Source organism: Giraffa tippelskirchi, chromosome 6 (genome assembly GCF_054371585.1).
Source record: "Giraffa tippelskirchi isolate mGirTip1 chromosome 6, T2T-mGirTip1v1.2.pri, whole genome shotgun sequence".
Classification (NCBI taxonomy): domain Eukaryota; kingdom Metazoa; phylum Chordata; class Mammalia; order Artiodactyla; family Giraffidae; genus Giraffa; species Giraffa tippelskirchi.
In genome coordinates, this window is record NC_137280.1 from 62,066,489 (window position 1) to 62,091,282 (window position 24,794).

At 41.5% G+C, this 24,794-nt stretch overlaps 1 protein-coding gene across 5 annotated transcripts in view; it reads left to right on the plus strand.

The window, feature by feature from the left end:
* ZNF572 (zinc finger protein 572) overlaps positions 1–10,916 on the plus strand; it is a 36,900-nt gene extending 25,984 nt beyond the window's left edge. Inside the window, exons 1-3 of one of the 5 annotated variants that reach the window (XM_081498992.1) lie at positions 6,199–6,862; positions 8,545–8,656; positions 9,348–10,916. In XM_081498992.1, the coding sequence (XP_081355118.1) occupies positions 8,578–8,656; positions 9,348–10,858 (1,590 nt within the window). In that variant the 5' untranslated portion in view covers positions 6,199–6,862; positions 8,545–8,577 and the 3' untranslated portion in view covers positions 10,859–10,916. Of the gene's footprint in view, positions 1–6,198; positions 8,657–9,347 lie in introns of those variants that run through there. The other 4 variants (XM_081498995.1, XM_081498994.1, XM_081498993.1 and 1 more) reach the window with 4 other exon arrangements.
* The last annotated feature ends 13,878 nt before the right edge of the window (positions 10,917–24,794 follow it).

The window sequence follows — 24,794 nt, forward strand, 5'->3', positions numbered from 1 at the left end:
CTCATGCTTACTAAGCTCCTACTGAGTGCCAGACACTGTGCCAACACCTGATGGAACAATGTAAGTAAAACAAGGTGCTTTTCCTCAAAGACAAATCTAATGGAGTCATCTGCAAGATGAAGAGTTGGGACCAGATTGGTGTTTCTCAGTGTTATTTGCATTTGAGACAGGACAATATTTTAGTATGTCAGTTCAGTCACTCACTCGTGTCCAACTCTTTGCGACCCCATGGGCTGCAGCATGCCAGGCTTTCCTGTCCATCACCAACTCCCGGAGCTTACTCAAACTCATGCCCATTGAGTCGGTGATGCCATCCAACCACCTCATCCTCTGTCATCCCCTTCTCCTCCTGCCTTCAATATTTCCCAGCATCACGGTCTTTTCCAATGAGTCAGTTCTTCGCATCAGGTGACCAAAGTATTGGAGTTTCAGCTTCAGCATCTGTCTTTCCAGTGAGTATTCAGGACTGATTTCCTTTAGGATGGACTGGTTGGATCTCCTTGTAGTCCAAGGGACTCTCAAGAGTCTTCTCCAACACCACAGTTCAAAAACATCAATTCTTTGGTGCTCAGCTTTCTTTGTAGTCCAACTCTCACATCCAAACATGACTGCTGGAAAAACCATAGCTTTGACTAGATGGACCATTGTCGGCAAAGTAATGTCTCTGCTTTTTAATATGCTGTCTAGGTAATACCAAGCCATCCTGCACTTGGTAGGGAATTTAGCATTCCTGTTCCTTGCTGTCTTAGTTTGCTAGGTCCTCCATAACAAAATCTCTCAGGCTGGATGGCTTAACATCAGAAATGTAATTCTCAGCGTTTTAGAGTCTAGAAGTCCAACACCAAGGTGTCGACAGTTTGATTTATCCTGAGGCCCTTCTCCTTCGCTGACAGATGGTCGTCTTCTTGCTGGGTCCTCCCATGGCCTTTTCTTTGTATGCTCACATCCCTGGTGTTTGTCCCTCTCGTAAGAATCCTGGTGTTTGTCCCTTCTTGTAAGGACATCAGTCCTATTGACTCAGAACCCCATCTTTATGAGCTCATTTAACCCAAATTACCTACTTAAAGCTGTGTATTCAAATATAGTCACACTGGGGGGTTAAGATTTCAACATATGAACTTTGAGGGGAGACAATTCAGTTCATAGCCCTTGCCCAACTAACTACCGGTAGCGCCAATCAAAAATAACCAAAGATATTCTGATTTATTCACAAATGGATCCTAAGAGGATGGTCTACAATATTGAGTATTTTCATAGCTACTTTACTTGATTATAAATGCCTGTTTGCCTACCAGTTTTGGCTATCATCTGATGACAGGCGAGATGATTCTTTGCAAAAAGTGCTTTTTATTTTTTGGCCATGCCATATGGCTTCTGGGATCTTAGTTCCCCAAGCAGGGATCGAACCCAGGCCCTTGATGATGAAAAGAGTGAGTCCTAACCACTGGACCACCAGGGAAATCCCAAAAAGTACTTTCTGAACCAACTCCAAGAGAAATCCAATGTGGTACTTCTTTCATGAGGTAAAGCTGATAATATCATCTCTTTCAGAGTTTGCTTATCCTAAATTAATACACTGTGAAGCACAGGCAAGGAGACTTAAAAGTTATCTATATAGTCCTCCATAGATTGAATAGACTTTTTTTGACAAATGACTATCATAAAAGTCAATAGCATCTGTTCTAAGATATAAAATGAATAGGGTTTAATGAGGAATGTAGAAGGAAGAAGTCTCAGGGGGATTAAAAAGTGATTTCTAGATAGAAGGAGAAGACAAAGCATGACCCTCCAACTGAGCTGCAGTTAAGATATTAAACATGGTAACCAGGAAGTCTTTGGCATGTGATTTCCATATTAATACCATGTATTGGAGTAGGAAATGGCTACCCACTCTGGTATTCTAGCCTGGAGAATTCCATGGACAGAGGAACCTGGAGGGCTACAGTCCTTGGGGTCGCAGAGTCCTGAGCGAGTGAGTACACACCCACACACACGCACACACTGAGTAGTTATAGGGCCAAGTATGGTAAAATGAGCATTCCACATATGCTATTATTTGATTTAATATCATTAAAAATCAACTAAAATAGGATATTTCTATAGCTCCTCAACTCTTCCTCAACCTCACCCCTTTTGCCTTCCATACACACACCTCTTGAACCACCTAGGAGACAGAGGTACTGAGACTGAGAAATATAATGCCCTGGCCTAGGGAAGTGATGGTGGGAGAGCTGAGGCGTGGACACATTTGAGAGCTGTTCAGGAGGCATGATCAGCAGAATTTAGTGACTTTGGGTTGGTTACGATCTAAGGGGAATGAATAGTCAAAGTTGGTGCTGGGAGCAACTTTCTGCCTGGGGATGGCATTCACTGCAGAAGAATATCCAGGTTCATGACTTCGAAAGAGATCTATAGGGCTGCCATTTGGCAGGACAGATTTTGTTGAGGGCCTCCACTCCCTCTGCTTCCTTTTATCTTAAACTCTTTGTGTCAGTTTCCTCAAAATGCAAAAAGCCGGACAACTCACCTCTCCATCACGCAGGATGTCTGTGAGGGTGAGATGAGAGAACAAATATGCCAATGTCTGGGCCACAGAAAGCATCGCACAAATATTCTTCTCCACCTTCCTTCCTCCTGCCAACTCTGGGTCTGTGACTCTACAGATGCTAATCATCCTGACCCTTGAGTACATCAGCACCTGTAGGGATGGGCTGAGAGACAAAGGGTAAAATGAAGAGGCTGGAGGAGGTAACATCTCGTAGGTTGTTGTTCATTCGATAAGTCGTGTGCTTCTCTTTGTGACCCCATCGACAGTAGCCTACCAGGCTCCTCTGTTTCCCAGGCAAGAATGCTAGAGTGGGTTGCCATTTCCTTCTCCAGGGAATCTTCCCGACCCAGGGACCGGACCTGTGTCTCCTGCATTGGCAGGCGGATTCTTTACCATCTGAGCCACCAAGGAAGCTCTCATATCTAGGAGGGGTGCTGACTATCGGTAGATTGATCTGAAGTTAAGAGGGCAGGTGCACAGTTGGAGGTAGGAGACTGGTATCTGAGAGAGCAAATGGAAAGATCTCCTGAAGAAATGCCCCTGCTATCATAGTTCTGACTGGTAACCACTCTGCCTTCCAGCATTTGGTGTATTTAGAAATGAATCAAATGCCCTTTGCCATAGTCCATGCTTCATAATGTGTACTCACATCTCAGATTTCCAGATGGTGTCCTTCTGGGTTCCTGAAAGTTTTGAGACCAGTTTTGCAGCTTTCTAAATCATTCAGCTCTGTGGCTCTAAAAGAGAACTGGCCCTAAGAACTGGCATTCTCATCTACAGCCAGATTGAGGCCTGCATCATCTTGATCCTCTGTCTGCTGGAGGGTGATTGGCTTGCAGTAGGGTAGGAGCCAGAATGGGAACACTGGAGACAACTAACCTTAGAGAAAGTCTGGCCAAAGAGGAGAAGGGACCCTTAGTATTCTGGAGACTGGTATTTGGCACCCAGCAAAATTCTCTCTCTCCCTCTGTCTTGTATTTAATTCCATATGGTTCCTGTTAAAGAATATCCATGCTTATAATCCTTTATTACATTCAGATTTTACTTTTGTTAAATCACATTGCTACAAATATCATGTTTGTTTGCATCAAGATGCAAGATTATACTGGGATGCATTAATCTGCAGCATCGTTTAAATTTTGTGGCGGTCTCACCAAACAGATGCCTCTGGAGCCACCTGCTGACACAGTTTAGAATTCTGAGCATTTAACTTGACTAAGGAAAGAGCATTCCAGGCTAGTATGAGAAAGGGACAATCTAGACTCTGAGCTGTTGATCCCCTTTACTTGCTGTACCAGAATAAAATCCGTACAGACATTTCTTTTCCTTTGCAACCCAAACACCCATCCCTCCCACCCACTTTGAAAAAAGATGTTGCAGTTTCTTTGGCATCTGTTTCAATAAAATGGTCCTCTGCCTTGGAAATTTGTGGGTTTTGGCTTCCAGTATCTTTGGTGCTCTGTGCCAGCTCATACATATTCCTTAAACTGAGTCCCTATTCCATTAGAATCCACCCTGGAGGTGCTGAGTCATGGGCACTTGGAGCAGGGATTATTTCAGTAGAAATTCTTGGCACATATTCTCAGGCCAAATAATGCAGGGAGAAGTGGGAGGAGAGATGATGAAAAAAAAAAAAAAAAAAGGAGCCAAAGATTTGCTGAAAGCACTGGAAAGCCTACCACTAAAAATAAGTAATCCTCAGACCTGGGAAGATGCGTTTCATCATACCCAAGTCACTGTGGCTGAGGTTTGATCTCTTAGTTAAGAGTCACAAATCTTGTATGTGAGGCAAAGAACTTGCTGATTAGGACATCATGCTGCTTCTCATAACAAGGCCTTGCCCCATCTGCCAATCAGGGATTCCATCTTTTAAACCACCTTCTGGTTTAAATATCCCTGCAAAGGATAAAACCTGACAATGGACAATTTAGTATGAGCTGCTTTGCTCGTATAATAAGATCAACAAAATACCATATATCTGGGTGACTTAAACAACAGAAATTTGCTTCTTTATGGTTCTGAAAGTTGAAAGTCTGAGATTAGGGTGCCAACATGTGGCTGCCTTCTGTGCCCTCACATGGTATGGAGAGAGAGGATGTGCGATGAGGGGAGAGAGGAATATCAATCTTTGGTGTCTTTTCTTATAAAGACATTAATCCCATCATGAGGGTCCCATTCTCATGACCTCATCTAGACCTAATTACTTCCCAAAGGCCCCGCCTCCTAATACCATCACATTGGGTGTTTAGGGTTTCAACATATGAATTGGGGAGGGGCACAATTCACGCCATAGCACTACCACGTTTATCTCTCAGAGCAGAGAGGATTTTCTTCCTCTGGTGGTTGTGGTAGTGGTGATGGTGATAGTGGCAGAGAATCAGCAGTGGTGGGGCACTTTTCTCACCATCTGAGGCGATCGGAAGGATGCAGGGAAGAAGGATTGGATTGGTTCCTGTTGTATAACAAGAATTTGGCTGGTCTTTGTCCCTGGGTCCTGGAAGTGAGGGGCTTCCCAGGTGGCTCAGTGGTGAAGAATCTGCCTACCAGTGAAAGAGACTCAGGAGACATGAGTTCAATTCCTGGGTTGGGAAGGTACCCTGGAGGAGGAAATGGCAACCCACTCCAGTATTCTTGCCAGGGAAATCCCATGGACAGAGCAGCCTGGCGGGCTACAGTCCATGGGGTTGCAGAGTCAGACATGACTGAGCACACGCACACACACAGGCTTGTAAAAGACAGGACTGACTAGAGTTGTTGGAGGACAGTGAGGAGAATGCAGTGTCCCCTCAAAAGAGTGTTTCTAGCAGAAAGCAGTGTCAAAACTCCTGAAAGAGTACTTGGGAACCAAAAAATACTAATGTGCTAAGAACGCAGAGGTCATTGATGATCTTAGTGATTTATTGGTTTTTTTACTACAGGAGAAATGAGTTAAAAGATGAGTGGGAAATGATAAAATGGAAAAGTCAGGCGTTAAAAAATAAGAAAGAAAAACTGAAGGACTATTTGGGGACGGTGGTGGGAGTCAGGAGTTTAGTTGGTAGTGTAAGGATCCCATGAAGGTAGGAAGGAAAGTGACCGGCAGGGCTCCTTTAAAATGCGAAGGACCAATCCTCTGTTGTAATTGGAGGGAAGGAAGAGATGGTTGCAGTGCAGACTTAGATTGATGGGGGGAGATGAAAGGATTGATTTCTAGTTTCTCTGTAATGAAAGAGGAGAGTTTGTTTCACTAAATATTATTCATAACGTCGCCTCGTAAACTAGTTGTTTTATATGTGGATGGATGCCTTCGCTCCCTGTTTCACAGATGGCTGACTATACCTCCCAGTTCACAGCGGTGGGAACAGAGTCGGCGCTCAACAAATACTCGCGTCATTTTAATTCCAGTGATGATGAGAAATCTGATGATGCCCTGATGGCAAGGAAAAGTATAAGCTCCAACTGGTCCCCTATTATAAGGTACCTGATAAATGTGAGGGATGAGAATCAGAGTCGGCAAGGAAGTCCACAAGGAAGAGGACTACCACCGGCACACTCCTTCTTGTCCGGGACCCTAAGGGTTAAGATAAACGAGAGCCAGCCATCACTGTTTTCTAGAGAGGCTCCGTCAAGCCCACTGTGGGAGATGGGGCAACTTCCTGTTTCTGACTTCCGGGTTTGAGAGATTAGGACCCTAGGTTGGTGGGGTCAGAAGTAGAGTGGGCTCCTAATCCCAGGCCTGCTGGGCTTGCTGGGGGTGCGGGGCGCCTTGTACGTAGCCCCCAGAATAGCGAGTTCCTTCTCGGGGAGGGGGAAGGAGCCGAGGGTTTCGGGCAGGAGGAGCGGAAGCTGCGTCGCCAAGGCTGCAATATTCATCCCGCAGAGGACTGCCGCTGCTGTGAAGGGCGAAGGCCCAGCATCTCCAGCAGCTCGGGCCACCGCACCTCCCTCCCCTGCAGCGTCCCTGGAAGGACCGTGTCGACTGGAGACGATCTGTTCCCCTGGAACTCAACCGCAGTGTACCCGACCTGTGCTCCCTGCCGGCGCTTTTTAAAGCTAAGCTTCAGGCAGTGCATTTTCTTTGGGAGTCTTTAAACCGAAGCACTGCCCAGTTCCTAATCATCTTTTTGCTCTAGGCAGTAAAACAGCCTTTCTCTGTGGCGTGACATCTTAGGGACAGCCTTTCAATACCAGCTGTGGCCTTAAGTTTGCTACCGTTTTGCTGAGCCAGTGTTAGGGCTCCTCTGTTACCAAAATTAATAAGTTTCTTAGCAGGGAAAATGGTAGCACAGGTATCTTACGTAGACTTCTGCTGCCTTTGTAAGGACTGTGAGAGAAGTATGTAACTCAGATGGTAAAACATTATTCCATTTGAACAACTTTTTTTTTTGCGTTCAGGTGTATGTTTTTTTCCATACACAAACATTGGGCATACTTGTAATTTAGAGAAGTTTCATATATATTGAAGGTGCTTAGAGAATGCCAGCTTCTTTTGATATAAAGTCTAGGGATATAAACTGGTTTTCTAAACATGCAGTCAATATAGGAATTCCCTGGCAGGCCAGTGATTAGGGCTTGGCACTCTCATTGCAGGGCCTGGGGTTCAATGCCTGTTTGGGGAACTAAGATCCCACAAAGGCTTGTGGTGCAGGCAATAGGGGAGGTGCTGGTGATGGAAGTCAATATATTACAAAATAAAAGTCCTGATCATTTGCTGGTTGGAATCATGCCCAGTTTCTGCTTTCTTCTCTGGTAGTTTACTATAATAGACAAGAGTATTAAATTCAGTGTCCAACAAATTTGGGACTGAATTCTGCTTTACCACATTCCAGTTGTGTGACTTTGGGAAAATTTCTTAATGTCTGTTTTGTTCACCTATAACATGCTGGTACCTGTTTATACAAGGCTTTCCTGGGCACTCAGTGGTAAAGAATCCACTTGCTAATGGAGGAGATGTGGGTTCTATCCCTGGGTTGGGAAGATTCCCTATAGAAGGAAATGGCAACCCATTCCAGTGTTCTTGCTTGGGAAATCCCATGGGCAGAGGAGCCTGGTGGGCTACAGTCCATGGGGTTGCAAAAGAACTGGACATGACTTAGTAACTAAACAACAACAGCAATATTTTTATACACTTCAGAGAGCTCTTGTAAGAATTACATGAGAAATGTTATGTGTAAGGTATCTTGTTCACTGCATGACACATAATAGGCAGTAACAGATTGAAAAGTATAAGTCTTTTATTTTCTATGTGTGTGCCTTATTTTAAGCTCTAATTTTTATTGAATTGTGCTATTTTTTAATATCCTGAAATGGATACCAAGTCCATATATAATTGTCTTCCAGTCCCTAAAGTAGGTCAGGGGTTGTAATTGGGTCCAGAAGATAAAGCTTAGGCTGAAAGGGATATTGTGATTATGATAGAGAGTAAGAGACAAGGAAGAGGTCCCTTGTTAGCCTCTCTTTCATATTTAGAGATTATTGGCTGTAATTATTTTAGCTCTAGTTCATCTTAATTTATTGTTACTAGTCAAGTAAATCCTAACTTTTGTTTGAAATTAACTTCAAAGTTTTCATCATTCTGTCAAGGACCCACTTATTCTTTGTAAACTAAACAGTTTCTCTTTAGCTGCTTCTTATACCTGCATATCGATTCCTAAATTTTTACTATTGGTGCCTTTTCCAAAAAACTACTTCAGTTTTTCAACCAAAAGTGCTTCTGAGTTCCAAGTGGAAAGTATTAATATTTATTCTATTTTGAAACCTTGATCATCAGACTTTATTACAAAGGTTTAATTTTTAAATTATTTCCCTGGGAAAGGTAAATCAGGTTAATGCTTACTCCTAAATAACTTGAATCTGAGGTTAGATTTTCTGAAAGGATTTCAAAAGCCCATGTTTCTTATGTTTAGTATGGTCCGCAAAACATTAAGTGCTTAACAGTTGTTGTGTTGCAATGGTTGGAAGGAAGGAAGGAGAAATGTTAACACATGCCTTTACACATAACTTGTTTCCTTCTACAGGATTTCTGATCCCTAATGTGACTGATCACTGTGATGGAACAAGAGCAAAAACTATTGGTCTCAGATTCTAATGGCTTCACAAAGAAGGAGAGTTTGAAAAGCACTTTTACAGGTGAGAGATCAAGAAGATCTGAATCCTTTGGGAATTTTTTTTAAGACATGCTGTAGAATGTATAGAAAGATCAGGGCATTAGAATGAGACAGACTTTAATTTGATTCCCTTGGTCTGTCACAAGCTATGAAAACTCTTACAGCCTCAGTTTTCTCATCTTTAAGAAAAGTGAATGATAATATCTGTCTCACATATTTTTCTAAGATAATGATACACTATATGCAAAACTACCACTCTTAATAAGTAGTGGGTATCATTGCTATTTCTTTGTTTGCTCAGATTTTAACTAATATTTTTATCTAGTTTTCACCTCAGATATAGTGTTCTATTCACTTTCTCTCTTACTTTTTAAAGTCTTCTAGAATAAAATTCAGTGAACTTATTTTTATTAATATTTTGATATCCACCATGGCAATTGGTGAGAACTGACCAGATACTTCATTACTGTTGTTATAAATACAAAAAAATTCACCTGCTTCTGATGAACACATTGAGTAAAAGAAATAAAACTAGCTGTAAACACTTTCTTTTCCCAACTAATAATTGTTTAATATTCTTCTGGAAACACTTTTAAAATCTAAAACGTTTTACAAGGTTTGAGTTTATTATTCCCTCTCTTCCACTGTAATTCATAATTTCTTCCCCCTGGCAGAGACTAGGGAATGTTTAGAGTATTTGTTTATTCCTGCAGGAGATGAAAGTAAGAATAATTTGAAAACTGTTCAATGCAGTAACTCCAAGGCAGATAAAGAGAGAACCTCAAAATGGTCTAAAAGTGATGGCCCAGAAAAGTGTAAGGATGAAGACACAAAAGAAATACTATTGACAGGATCCCAAGGAGGTAAAACTGAATGTGATGATTCCTATGAGAATGATAGCAACTTGGAGAATCAGGGAAATTGTACAGAAAAAGAGGAGGAACAACCCAGTCACTGGGGATGGAATCCAGGAGAACATACTTGGCCTGCTGGCCAGAAGAACCCATCCTTTGGGGACAAACCCTACAAATGTTCTGAGTGTTGGAAAAGCTTCAGTAATAGTTCTCATCTTCGAACTCACCAGAGGACCCACTCAGGAGAAAAACCTTACAGATGTTCTGAGTGTGGGAAGTGCTTCAGTAACAGCTCTCACTTGATTCAGCACCTGAGAACACACACAGGCGAGAAGCCCTACCAATGTGGTGAATGTGGGAAAAGCTTCAGCAACACTTCCCATCTTATTATCCATGAAAGAACTCACACGGGAGAGAAACCCTATAAATGTCCCGAGTGTGCGAAGAGTTTCAGCAGCAGCTCTCACCTTATTCAGCATCACCGATCGCATACAGGTGAAAAACCATATGAATGTCCGGTTTGTGGGAAGTGCTTCAGCCATAGTTATGTGCTCGTGGAACATCAGAGGACCCACACTGGAGAAAAACCTTATAAGTGCCCCGACTGTGGGAAGAGTTTTAGTCAGAGCTCTAGTCTGATTCGCCACCAGCGGACACACACTGGTGAGAAGCCCTACAAATGTCCTGAGTGTGGAAAAAGCTTTGGTTGTAATTCTACTCTAATCAAGCATCAGAGAATACATACAGGAGAAAAACCCTATCAGTGTATAGAATGTGGGAAGAATTTCAGTCGAAGTTCAAACCTGGTTACACATCAGAAAATGCACACAGATGACAAAACCTATGAAAGTTCTGAATATGAAGAAAGTTTGATTCAGAACTGCAGCCTGATAGAAGAATGCAGAATCCAGCCAGGAGAGAAGCCATATAAATGTTGTGAATGTGGAAAGAGTTTTGGCCTCAGCTCTCATCTCATAAGACATCAGAGAACACATACAGGAGAAAAACCTTACAGATGTTCTGAGTGTTGGAAAACTTTTAGTCAGAGTTCCACCCTGGTGATTCACCAAAGGACACACACAGGAGAGAAACCTTATAAATGTCCTGACTGTGGTGAGTGCTTCAGTCAGAGCTTTAACCTTCTCAGGCACCGGAGGACCCACATGGGAGAAAAACCTTACAAATGTAGTGACTGTGAGAAATGCTTCAGCAGAAGTGCCTACCTCAGTCAGCATCGGAAAATTCATGTAGGAAAGTCTTTTGAGTCTCCTGAAGTGGAAGATTTTCCTCATGAATGGACTTGGAAAAACTATTCTGGGGAAATAGCCCTCATCCCTTCATTTTCGATCCCAAGTTCATTTCCCTCCTGAGTCCTAAAGTCCGTTTCTTTTTCTTATCAAAAATTACAATTAAGATGTTCTCAGATCACACTGTTGCAAAATTTGTTTGGTTTGTTTGCCAAAACATGTGAGAAAAGTCAACTTCCCAGCTTAAAGGTTGGGAAGACCCAGATTATCAGGTCACCAGATTTGCCCAGTGAGAGATACTGCCAGTGATGGAGAGAAAGAAGAATATTTTGTATTGAAGGTAAGACAGTAATAGTTTCAAAGGAAAACGTGGGGAGAAATCCTGGGAGACTAAAGATGAGATTGTTATTGAATCTTATTTCCTGTTGCCTGACTGGGTGGTGACAGATCATTGCTGTCCTATGGGTTTCCTTAGGAAGAGAAGACTAATTGTTTTCGAATGTGTTATTTGCTGAAAATTAACTTTTGTAGTATTTAGAACTCCATTGTTCGGTACAACAGCCACTAGCCACACGTGGATAGTTAAGTGTAAATTGGTTAAGATGAAATTTAAAATTGAGTTCTTTAGTCACGTAAACCCCTTGCTGAATGCTCAGTAGCCACTGGGGGCTGCTGTTTTAAATATCACAAAAAATTCTTTCGAAATCATCAAAACTGTAGGAAATGTGCTCTGAGGATTCTGTTCTCCAAGAGGAATTACAATATAGTCTAGAAGGATAGAGTTTTGAAGGCACTAGGTCTAAAGGTTCACTATTTTGATGATTGTATGTTTTAGATTCAACCATCTCAGTTATCTAGTGATATGATCCCATTGTCTTGGCCAAAGTCAGATTAGGAGGTAGGATACATAGTTCTGTTTTAAATTTTTCTGTCAAGTGGTCCATTCCCCTCAGTTTTCCTATTGTATAATTCTTCATCAGATCAAAGACACTGGGTTCTTTTTCTATTAATTAACTCACTGAGTCTGAGCCAGTGTCCAGGGACAGTTTGCCACTGGAGCCCCAGATTCCTAAGTTCCAGTCTCGGCAGTTTGCTTTTGCCTCTTGACGTACATGGTGTGTGGATCTGGTAACCAAGATACTGTTCTCCCTGCTCATTTGTCCAGTGGGAATGGGGTGTTGTAAAGTATTAAGATATTTCCTCTGTCCCCACCTGCATTTTTTCCTGCCACTGTAAAAAGGCAGATGTGTAGGAAGGTCAGAACTTGCCCAGGATTTCATCTTTTTTTTTTTTTGGAGTTAAAAATATATTTTTTGAAGAATAGGTAGAGATGTATATTAGGAATGTGGAACCAGAATGGGCCAATTACAGCTGGGGCAGAGGGCTATCTGTAGTTGGTGGGTAGCTGAAGTCCATGGGGATTCTTTCTTTTGTGACTGGGGTGCACCTGGTACTGGCAAGGCAATTGTGTCTTTTTATATTGTTTTGGGATTTAAAAATGAATCAAAGCTGATAACTAATGGTATTCAAGAAGTCTTTGGAGGTGATTTTCTGCTTTCAGAAAGGGGGAGAACCTTATGGGCATCAATGGCTTTAGTGTGACCCTTAACTCAAGCATCCTGTTACCTTTGTATGTTAGGCAGTGTTACCCCAATTGTCTTAAACTGTGGTATCTGAGGATAAGTGTTTACAGTATTCTTTTTTCTTTTTTAATTTATTTTTTAATTTAAGGATAATTGCTTTACAGAATTTCATTATTTTCTGTCAAACCTCAACATGAATCAGCCATAGGTATACATACAGTATTCTTTATTGCAGACAACTGAGAGTTTGATGTTTGATAAGAGTCTGATTAATGATCAATTGCAAGGAAGTAGCTGTTGGGGTGGTACACAGTCGTGGAGCCCATTATGTGTGGCAAGTAACCACTCTGAACTTGTTTCCTCATCTGTAAAATAGAGATAATGTCTACATTGCACGGTTTTGGTAAGGGTTAAATGAATGTTTGCAAAGCAGCTAGCACAGTGCTTAAAATATAGGTCTAAATAAATGGTAATTAGTTATTATTAATTGAAAAAAATTGAAAAATATCCTCCATACATTTTCAGTAGCAGCCGTACAGCCCCAAACTTTCCTACTTGTGGATTCTTTATAATCAACCTCAGGAACCCCAAGGAATAAGGTATTATAAAAGCACAAGACTGTGTGTTTTAAGTCTGCAGACTGTCGAAAGCACTTTTATTTGATTTGGCTTATTGAGTTTTGTTGTTGTTCATGAAAAAAAGGACTCAGTTTAAGTCAAGAAAGAACAAAACAGCAAGTTCAATTTTAGTTAATTTGCATCTGAAGAGATTAACAACTGTATAACTTGTGTCCTATTACTGTCCCTACACTGTGTTTTATGACTGCCCACAATTATTTAAACCTACTTCACAAACCTTGATGCCTGTAGAAGCATATATGTTCACATTTTAGATGGATTTAGATGGGCTTCATTAGTAAAATAATTTGGCAAGAATCTCTTTGAGTTGAAAATTCATAAAACTGAAGAGAGATTTGTCACTTAACAATGGAGAATTTAAGGTAGTCAGATGTAATCCTATTTGATGCCTTTGCCTCACTTTAATGAGTCAGCAAATAGGTTCTTTGTTTAGCTCCCCAAAAAGTAAGTATTCTCTGTATTCTCTGTTTTTCTTGCCAGTACAAAGGATTCAGCACCTGAATAAATAAAGCATTCTTATTAACTAGTGATGTTTCATAGATTTTTTTTAATTAAAGAGAAGACTCCTTCCTGTATTCATTTTTTCCTACTCAAAGTAGGGGCTTAGATATTTTAGCCCTACAGTGGAATGGGGAAATTCATGTTAATGCTTATATTCACAGATGTAGCAGGGAACTCACTCCCCAGTTGCTTTATAGCCTACCAGAAGTATGCAAGCATAAGTCTCTACTATAGTACCTGAGATAAAAGTTTGCTTCCATTGTTCTAAGCCATTCAAGTTTAATCTACCAGATAGTCTTCTTATTGGTGCTGTAGAAGTTTCCTTATTGATGATGAGAAAGAGAGGATTATAGTCTATGTGACAATTGCTCCTATACATTAGTCCCCACCTTTGCCAGTAACCATTATAATGACAAATTCATTGCTTTTTATTCTGTATTTGAGTTTGTGTAATTCCTTTCAAGCAGGATAATCATTTGTTCAACAAAAATTTACCTGATACCTAATATGTATTTATCAGAGGTCATATAGCAGTGGGAGGCAGAGGTAAGGATAGACTAATAGAAGGAAAATGTGCAGCCTTTCAAGTAACTCCTTTCTCCTTGCCAGTTCTTTATGCTTACTATGTTGACCCCTCCACCATCAGATTTAATAATCTGATAGTCTGATGAGCTCAAGATAACTATAGATTAAAGTGGGTTAGATTTGCTCTGAAAATACAAGCTTGGTGAAGTTTGACAAAATACTTTCTTTCTCGTAGTAGTGCTTAATAATTACTGAGTAGTTGTCATGTTCTTTTATGTTTTATGCTAATGTCCTAGAGTATGTCCTTCTAGGATACATGTTTCTACTAGACTGTGAACTCCTTGAATCAGAGAATGGGTTTAATTTTTGTAATCCCAAAGCCTGACACAAAACCTGGCATGTGAAGTGTTTACTGATTGGTTTTGGTTGAGGGGTATGCACCAATGGATAAAGTCTACTGAGTTAGGCTGTACATGCTCAGCATGCTCCCAGGTTCCTTTAATACCATTGCTTATCCAGTCCACAGAAGCTGGGCTGGCTTGGAAATGAAAGTGACTGCCTTAGGAGGCTGGGTCTGTCATCATGCTGACCCTAGAGGACCCTAAAATGTCCCAATCGTTCAGAATCCTGTAAGACCTTGGGCTTCTGATTCAGACTTGTCTAGGAGAGGTTTAAAGCTTGTTTCAACTTCATGTTTCAGTTACTTAACTGTCTTTGTACTATCTTTATTTGGTAAGATATGGTAAGCAGTGAATGAAGTGAGGTACCTGGCATATCATAAATGTTAAGGACGTGATGTTTTCCTTCCCTGGTCACCCTTATTTGCTCATAATTTTGCCACGTATAGGCTCTGACCATGGAAATGTTTAATCATTTCTTGGATTGATCGTTTCTTGGTTTCTAAAATAAAGATATTGAGAACATTTAGTTCATGGGTTTGTTATAAGGATCTGAGATAATGGATGTAATATGCTTGGTGGTGGTTTAGTTGATAAGTCATGTCCAACTCTTGTGACCCCTGGAGTGTAGCCCGCCAGGCTCCTCTGTCCATGAGATTTCCCAGGCAAGAATACTGGAGTGGGTTGCCATTTCCTTCTTAGCATTGCTGATACTTAGTAATCACTCAATGTTAGCTGTTGTTACCTTCATAAAGTGGCACGAGACCACCATGGGTCTTTGGCTTATCTTTGAAGGATTATCTCAGAGATATGGGTGTCCCCTCGAGCCAGTAAACTGGCACAGTCCTTTTGGTTTTGTTTACCCCATGAACATGAGGGGGCAAAACTGGGAGTGTATATAGTAAGTTAAGTATGTAAGCTAATAAAGTAGCACATCATTATTATCAGTTTAGTTCAGTTCAGTTGCTCATCGTGTCCAACTCGATGTGACCCCATGGACTGCAGCACGCCAGGCTTACCTGTCCATCACCAACTCCTGGAGCTTACTCAAACTCATATTCATTGAGTCGGTGATGCCATCCAACTATCTCATCCTCTGTCACCTCCTTCTCTTTCCTTCAGTCTTTCCCAGCATCAGGGTCTTTGCAAGTGAGTCAGTTCTTCACATCAGGTGGCCAAAGGATTGGAGTTTCAGCTTCAGCATCAGTCCTTCCAATGAATATTCAGGACTGATTTTCTTTAGGATGGACTGGTTGGATCTCCTTGCCGTCCAAGGGACTCTCGAGTCTTTTTCAAAACCACAGTTGAAAAGCATCAATTCTTTGGTGCTCAGCTTTCTTTATAGTCCAACTCTCACATCCATACATGACTACTGGAAAAACCATAGCTTTGACTAGATGGACCTTTGTTGGCAGAGTAATGTCTCTGCTTTTTAATATGCTGTCTAGGTTGGTCATAACTTTTCTTCCAAGGAGCAAGCATCTTTTAATTTCATGGCTGCAGTCACCATCTCCAGTGATTTCAGAGCCCAAGAAAATAAAAGTCTGTCACTGTTTCCACTGTTTCTCCATCTATTTGCCATGAAGTGATGGGACCAGATGCCATGCCTTAGTTTTCTGAATGTTAAGTTTTAAGCCAACTTTTCACTACTCTTTCACTTTCATCAAGAGGCTTTTTAGTTCTTCTTCACTTTCTGCCATAAGGGTGGTGTCATCTGCGTATCTGATGTTATCGATATTTCTCCCAGCAGTCTTGATTCCAGCTCGTGCTTCATCCAGCCCAGCATTTCTCATGATGTACTCTGCATGTCAGTTAAATAAGCAGGGTGACAATATACAGCCTCGACGTACTCCGTTCCTGATTTGGAACCAGTCTATTGTTCCATGTCCAGTTCTAACTGTTGCTTCTTGACCTGCATACAGATTTCTCACAAGGCAGGTCAGGTGGTCTGGTATTCCCATCTGTTGAAGAATTTTCCACAGTTTGTTGTGATCCACACAGTCAAAGGCTTTGGCATAGTCAATAAAGCAGAAGTAGATGTTTTTCTGGAACTCTCTTGCTTTCTCAGTGATCCAGCAGATGTTGGCAATTTGATCTCTGGTTCCTCTTCATTTTCTAAATCCAGTTTGAACATTTGGAAGTTCAGAGTTCATGTACTGTTGAAGCCTGGCTTGGAGAATTTTGAGCATTTTGCTAGCATGTGAGATGAGTGCAATTGTGCAGTAGTTTGAATGTTCTTTGGCATTGCCTTTCTTTGGAGTTGGAATGAAAACTGCCCTTTTCCAGTCCTGGGCCACTGCTGAGTTTTCCAGATTGGCTGGCATATTGAGTGCAGCACTTTTACAGCATCGCCTTTTAGGATTTGAAATAGCTCAACTGGAATTCCATCACCTCCACTAGCTTTGTTCATAGCAATGCTTCCTAAAGCCCACTTGACCTCACATTCCAGGATGTCTGGCTCTAGGTGAGTGATCACACCATTGTGATTATCTGGGTCATGAGGATCTTTTTTGTATAGTTCTTCTGTGTATTCTTGCCACCTCTTCTTAATATCTTCTGCTTCTGCTAGGTCCATACCATTTCTGTCCTTTATTGTGCCCATCTTTGCATGAAATGTTCCCATGGTATCTCTAAAATTTTCTTGAAGAGATCCCTAGTCTTTCCCATTCTATTGGTTTCCTCTATTTCTTTGCATTGATCACTGAGGAAGACTTTCTTATCTCTCTTTGCTATTCTTTGGAACTCTGCATTCAAGTGGGTATATCTTTCCTTTTTTCCTTTGCCTTTTGCATCTTTTCTTTTCTCAGCTATTTGTAAGGCCTCCTCAGACAACCATTTTGCCTTTTTGCATTTCTTTTTCTTGGGGATGGTCTTGACCACTGCCTCATGTACAATGTCACGAACCTCCATCCATAGTTCATCAGGCACTCTATCAGATTTAATCCCTTGAATCTATTTGTCACTTCCATTGTATAATCATAAGGGATTTGACTTATGCCATACCTGAATGGTCTAGTAGTTTTCCCAGTTTCTTCAATTTAAGTCTGAATTTGGCAATAAGAGAGTTCATGATCTGAGCCACAGTCAACTCCCAGTTGTTTTTGCTGACAATATAGAGCTTCTCCATCTTTGGCTGCAAAGAATATAATCAATCTGATTTTGGTATTGACCATCTGGTGATGTCCATTTGTAGAGTCTTCTCTTATGTTGTTGGAAGAGGGTGTTTGCGATGACCAGTGCGTTCTCTTGGCAAAACTCTGTTAGCCTTTGACCTGCTTCATTCTGTACTCCAAGGCCAAATTTGCCTGTTACTCCAGGTATCTCTTGACTTCCTACTTTTGCATTCTGGTCCCCTATAATGAAAAGGACATCCTTTTTCGGTGTTAGTTCTAGAAGGTCTTGTAGGTCTTCATGGAACCGTTCAACTTCAGGTTCTCCAGCATTACTGGTTAGGGCATAGACTTGGATTACTGTGATATTGAATGGTTTGCCTTTGAAACGGAGAGAGATCATTCAATCATTTTTGATACTGCATCCAAGTATTGCATGTTGGACTCTTTTGTTGACTATGATGGCTACTCCGTTTCTTCTAAGGGATTCTTGACCCCAGTAGTACATATAATGGTCATCTGAGTTAAATTCACACATTCCAGTCAGTTTTAGTTCACTGATTCCTAAAATGTCGACGTTCACTCTTGCCATCTCCTCTTTGACCACTTCCAATTTGCCTTGATTCATGGACCTAACATTCCAGGTTCCTATGCAATATTGCTCTTTACAGCATCAGACTTTACTTCCATCACCTGTCACATCCACAACTGGGTGTTGTTTTTGCTTTGGCTCTGTTTCTTCATTCTTTCTGTAGTTATTTCTCCACTGATCTCCAGTAACATATTGGGCACCTACCGACCTGAGGAGTTCCATCTTTCAGTTTCCTATCTTTTTGGCTTTCCATACTGTTCATGGGGTTCTCAAGGCAAGAATACTGAAGTGGTTTGCCATTCCCTTCTCCAGTGGACCACATTTTGTCAGAATTCTCTGTCGACTAAAAAAGATATACAACTTGAGAGTTGTGAGTTAAATTTTATTTGGGGGCAAAATGAGGACTGCAGCCCAGGAGGCAGCATCTCAGATAGCTCTGAGAGACTGCTCCAAAGCAGCAGTGGAGGAAAGTCAATATATAAGGTTTTGGTGAAGGGGGAGTTCAATACCATGAAGCACTCAATTTACAAAAGGTTTTTTATTAGTCATGAGGGTCTGATGTCACCATGAAGGGATTTTAATGCTTTTCTAGATATGAAGAGATGCAAGGATTGAGATCATAAAATCTGTTCCTAAAAACATCCAACTATCTCAAGACTTGTCCCACTAGATTCCCTGGCGAATAGAGTGCCTTACTCCACCCTGAACTCCCTCGGATTGTTTAAGGTCACCAGCTACAGCAGCATGGGTTTCAATCTCCATAGAGGCAGATGGCAAATGCCTTTGTTGTTCAGTCACTGGCGATGCTCTTGGTAAGTGGCAATTTGTAGCTGACATCTGCATCATGACCCATCTGTCTTAGGTGGCCCTACACAGCATGGCTCATAGTTTCATTGAGTTAGACAAGGCTGTGGTCCTTGTGGTAAGATTGGGGGCACTGAGTGCAGCAGTCCATTCATGGGACCTTTTGAAGGAGGTCGCCATTATCTTCATTACCTCCACCATAGTTTGGCCTCAGGTCAAACAACAGGGAAGGAACACATCCCCACCCATCAATAGAAAATTGGATTAAAGATTTTCTGAGCATGGCCCTGCCCATCAGAACAAGACCCAGTTTACCCCTCAGTCAGTCTCTCCCATCAGGAAGCTTCCATAAACTTCTTTCCTGATAGCTCAGTTGGTAAAGAATCTGCCTGCAATGTAGGAGACCCCAGTTTGACTCCTAGGTCGGGAAGATCCCCTGGAGAAGGGATAGCTACCCACTCCAGTATTCTTGGGCTTCCCCTGTGGTTCAGCTGGTAAAGAATCCGCCTGCAATGTGGGAGACCTGGGTTTGATCCCTGGGTTGGGAAGATCCCCTGGAGAAGGGAAGGGCTACCCACTCCAGTGTTCTGGCCTGGAGAATCCATAGAGTTTACAGTCCATGGGGTCGCAAAGAGTCGGAAATGACCCCCAATCTTTCATTTTACATAAGCCTCTTATTCTTCTCCATCATTCTTATAATACGGCAGACACTTGGGCAACTTCTGCCTTTTCTGTTTAAAAATTATCCTTCCTTTCACTCCCCTATCTCTTTCACTTCATCTTTGTTCTCTTTTACCTCTCTCTGGCCCTAATTTCTCCTGCCTTGTCCATCCGTATTATAACTCAAACTTAGGCTTATGGGTTCCAAGACAGCTGATCTTGGAAGTTGCTGATCTAATATTGCTTGACTGGTAAAATCAATAGATATTCTAGGATTTGACACAGTGACGGATTAAGTGGAAGCCTTGGGTGAAAAGCGATCATGATTAATTTTGACCCATGCTAAGTCGTACAAATATACGGTTAAAGAAAATATTAGCTGATGAGACTGATAAACACTGATAAAAAAAATTTCCCATTAGAAAATAGCTTACTTTCTGATCATTAAATTAATACTTGCTAATTGTAAAGTATACAAAGAAGTATGAAGTAGGAATGTGCAGTATAGGGCATATAGTCAGTAACATTGTAATAACTTTGTATGGTGACCGATGGTAACTAGACTTACGGTGATTGTTCGATAGTAGGTTGTACACCTGAAGCTAATATCATATCTGAAATATAGTTCAATAATAAAAAAGAACTATCTGGATTTTCCCTTGTGCAGCCCTAGGCACAGTTCCAGTACTTGTCACTAGAAGCTGTTCTAAGAACTAAGGAAGGGGCCAAAGCCTGGAAGTAAGTACTGAGAGGAAGAATGGTTGAGGAAAGGGCTGGCTTGGTTAGTTCCCTATTTTCCCCTGATTCAGAAAATGAAGTGCATTCCAGATCCAGTATGCTAAGGTCAATTCAGTTTCAGCACATTGATGAGGATCCCTTTGTTTCTAAAATTGATATTGAGGAAAAAGCAGAATGGAGGCTTATGAAGATATCCAGTCAGACTGTTCAAAAGAATAGACTCCTCATCTTTACCATCCTACTGCAGTAACCAATCAGTGAAACACTTGTATTGTCCACTGCAGGCATTAGTGTTTTACTAAGAGAAGAAAAGAAAAGAAAAAGGATGGGAAAAGGAGAAAAGAAAGGTATGGTTATTGCCACTTACAGTTAGAGGTCATACCTGGTTATTCCTGCTAACCATTCTTTCTTTATTATATTTATTTGGCTGTGTCAAGTATAAGTTGTGGCATGAGTGATCTTCATAGCATCATGGGTGATCTTTCCTTGTGTCGCCTGGGCTTAGTTGCTCCACAGCATGTGGGATCTTAGTCTCTGGACCAGAAATCAAACCCACATCCCCTGCACTGCATGGATTCTTAACCACTGGACCACCAGGGAAATCCCATTCTTAGTAACTTTCAAACTTCAGCTTAAAAGTAACTTCTGTCAGACCTTCCTTGACCCCTAGGTTAGTTTATATCTTCTTACCCTCCAGAGCAACATGTACTTTCCTTTTTTTGGACACATAACGACATCTTTAAGCCACCCCAAGGTGGCTCAGCATTAACAAATCCGCTGGCAAGGCAGGAGATGCAGGAGAGGCAGGTTCAGTCTCTGACTGAGGAAGATCCCCTGGAGGAGGAAATGGTAACCCATTCCAATATTCCTGCCTCGATAATCCCATGGACAGAGGAGCCTGGTGGGCTACAGTCCATGGGGTTGCAAAAGAGTCAGACATGACTGAGCACGCACACACGCCGGACATCTTTTATTACCTGTTTGCTGCTGTCATCGCCATTAAATCCTATGCTGTGCTTACCATTTTACTCACACCAAGCATAGTACCTGACATAAGTTAGCCACTTGATACATATTTACTACAATGAATTGGCTTGACCTGTAATCTGATTATGACTGTGTGAGCTGTATTCAAGGAGAGAAGGAAGATGAAGACAAAATTCCAAATTAATATAATTGGCTCCATCATTTGCAACTAGAATCTGCAAAAGATTACCTAAGTGCTGAGGGAATGTAGAACAGTTGAGTGAGTGGCCGAAGTCTTTTTGGACAAGGTGCGTGGTGAGCAAGAAAGTTTTGATCTTATGTGTTTCTAATGTGTTACTAACTAAAACATTTGTGAAAAGGGAGTTGTTCAGTTTGGTACTAAAAGAAAAAAAAGATGAAGTAAGGAAAGGTTGTATTCAATACATTGAAAAATGTGTATTATATACCATGTGTAGAGAATACAACTGTGAATAAGACATGGTCCTTGCCTTAAGAGCTAAATCTCTTGAAAAGGTGTAAGTCAATAATTGCAATACAAATTAGTGACTGTTATGACAAAGAGGTAATTATGAAAACTTGAAGAGAAAGAGATGTTAATTAATTTGGGTCTTAAACAATGGATAATTGAAGAGAGGAGGAAAAGGCTTTTTCCTGCAATAGTAATAGCATTTGAAAGGCAAAAGTGTAATAAGCCTGTCCGGCCAGATGGCGCCAAGGAGATTCCAGAGGTGATTAAGCAATGAAATGAAAAGACCAAGTGTGCTTTTTGTTTGTTTTAAAGGTTAACTAGATCTTTACCTTACAATAAAGGAGAAAAAATGCGTTCTGGTCAAACATCCCTAGATTCTTGAGCCAGATTTCCTGGGCTTGGTTTCAGGCTCTGCTTCTATTAGCTGTGTGATCACTTCTTTATACCTCAGTTTGCTTGTTTGTAAAATAGGGTTAAAAATATCACCTGCCTGATAATGTGGTTGTGAGGACAAAATTAGCTACTATATGAAAAAAAAATTATAGAATGCTGCCCATACTATAAAAGTGGCTCTTGTGATTCAGTTCAGTTCAGTCGCTCAGTCATGTCCGACTCTTAGCAACCCCATGAATCGCAGCATGCCAGGCCTCCCTGTCCATCACCACCTCCCGGAGTTTACCCAAACTCATGTCCGTTGAGTCGGTGATGCCATCCAGCCATCTCATCCTCTGTCGTCCCCTTCTCCTCCTGCCTCCAATCTTTGCCAGCATCAGGGTCTTTTCCAATGAGTCAGCTTTTCGCATGAGGTGGCCAAAGTATTGGCGTTTCAGCTTCAACATCAGTTCTTCCAATGAACACCCAGGACTGATCTCCTTTAGGATGGACTGGTTGGATCTCCTTGCAGTCGAAGGGACTCTCAAGAGTCTTCACCAACACCACAGTTCAAAAGCATCAATTCTTCAGCACAGTCCAACTCTCACATCCATACATGACCACTGGAAAAACCATAGCCTTGACTAGACGGACATTTGTTGGCAAAGTAATGTCTCTGCTTTTTAATATGCTATCTAGGCTGGTCATAACTTTCCTTCCAAGGAGTAAGCGTCTTTTAATTTCATGGCTGCAATCACCATCTGCAGTGATTTTGGAGCCCCTCAAAATAAAGTCTGACACTGTTTTCACTGTTTCCCCATCTATTTCCCATGAAGTGATGGGACTAGATTGATTATATTCTTTGCAGCCAAAGATGGAGAAGCTCTATACAGTCAGCAAATACAAGACCGGAAGCTGACTGTGGCTCAGACCATGAACTCCTTATTGCCAAATTCAGACTTAAATTGAAGAAAGTAGGGAAAACCACCAGACCATTCAGGTATGACCTAAATCAAATCCCTTATGATTATACAGTGAAAGTGAGAAATAGATTTAAGGGACTAGATCTGATAGAGTGCCTGATGAACTATGGATGGAGGTTCGTGACATTGTACAGGAGACAGGGATCAAGACCATCCCCATGGTAAAGAAATGCAAAAAAGCAAAATGGCTGTCTGAGGAGGCCTTACAAATAGCTGTGAAAAGAAGAGAAGCGAAAAGCAAAGGAGAAGAGGAAAGATGTTCCCATTTGAATGCAGAGTTCCAAAGAATAGCAAGGAGAGATAAGAAAGTCTTCCTCAGTGATCAATGCAAAGAAATAGAAGAAAACAATAGAATGGGAAAGACTAGGGATCTCTTCAAGAAAATTAGAGATACCAAGGGAACATTTCATGCAAAGATGGGCTCGATAGAGGACAGAAATGGTATGGACCTAACAGAAGCAGAAGATATCAAGAAGAGGTGGCAAGAATACACAGAAGAACTGTACAAAAAAGATCTTCACGACCCAGATAATCACGATGGTGTGATCACTCACCTAGAGCCAGACATCCTGGAATGTGAAGTCAAGTGGGCCTTAGAAAGCATCACCACAAACAAAACTAGTGGAGGTGATGGAATTCCAGTTGAGCTATTTCAAATCCTATAAGATGATGGTGTTAAAGTGCTGCACTCAATATGCCAGCAAATTTGGAAAACTCAGCAGTGGCCACAGGACTGGAAAAGGTCAGTTTCCATCCCAATCCCAAAGAAAGGCAATGCCAAAGAACATTCAAACTACCACACAATTGCACTCATCTCACATGCTAGTAAAGTAATGCTCAAAATTCTCCAAGCCAGGCTTCAGCAATACGTGAACCGTGAACTTCCAGATGTTCAAGCTGGTTTTAGAAAAGGCAGAGGAACCAGAGATCAAATTGCCAACATCCTCTGGATCATCGAAAAAGCAAGAGAGTTCCGGAAAAACATCTATTTCTGCTTTGTTGACTATGCCAAAGCCTTTGACTGTATGGATCACAATAAACTGTGGAAAATTCTGAAAGAGGTGGGAATACCAGACCACCTGACCTGTCTCTTGATAAACCTGTATGCAGGTCAGGAAGCAACAGTTAGAACTGGACATGGAACAGCAGACTGGTTCCAAATAGGAAAAGGAGTACATCAAGGCTGTATATTGTCACCCTGCTTATTTAACTTATATGCAGAGTACATCATGAGAAATGCTGGGCTGGAAGAAGCACAAGCTGGAATCAAGATTGCCGGGAGAAATATCAATAACCTCAGATATGCAGATGGCATAACCCTTATGGCAGAAAGTGAAGAAGAACCTCTTGTTATGATTATGAAAGTATTATTACTTTCTGCCAGTCAGGAAGTGATTTTGTCATATTTCATTGCCTTCACCTCAGGCTTGAGTGACAAATTTTTGTTTCTGAATAATGGAGCCAGGCCAAGGACTTCCCTGGCAGCTCAGTGGTAGAGAACCTGTAGTGAATGTAGGAGATGTGGCTTTGATCCCTGGGTCAGGAAGATCTCCTAGAGAAGGAAATGGCAACCCACTCCAGTATCTTGCCTGGGAAATTCCAAGGACAGAAGAGCCTGGTGGGCTGCAGTCCATGGGGTAGCAAAAGAGTTGGACATGACTTGGTGACTAAATAGGAAGAAGAAGCCAGGCCAAGATTC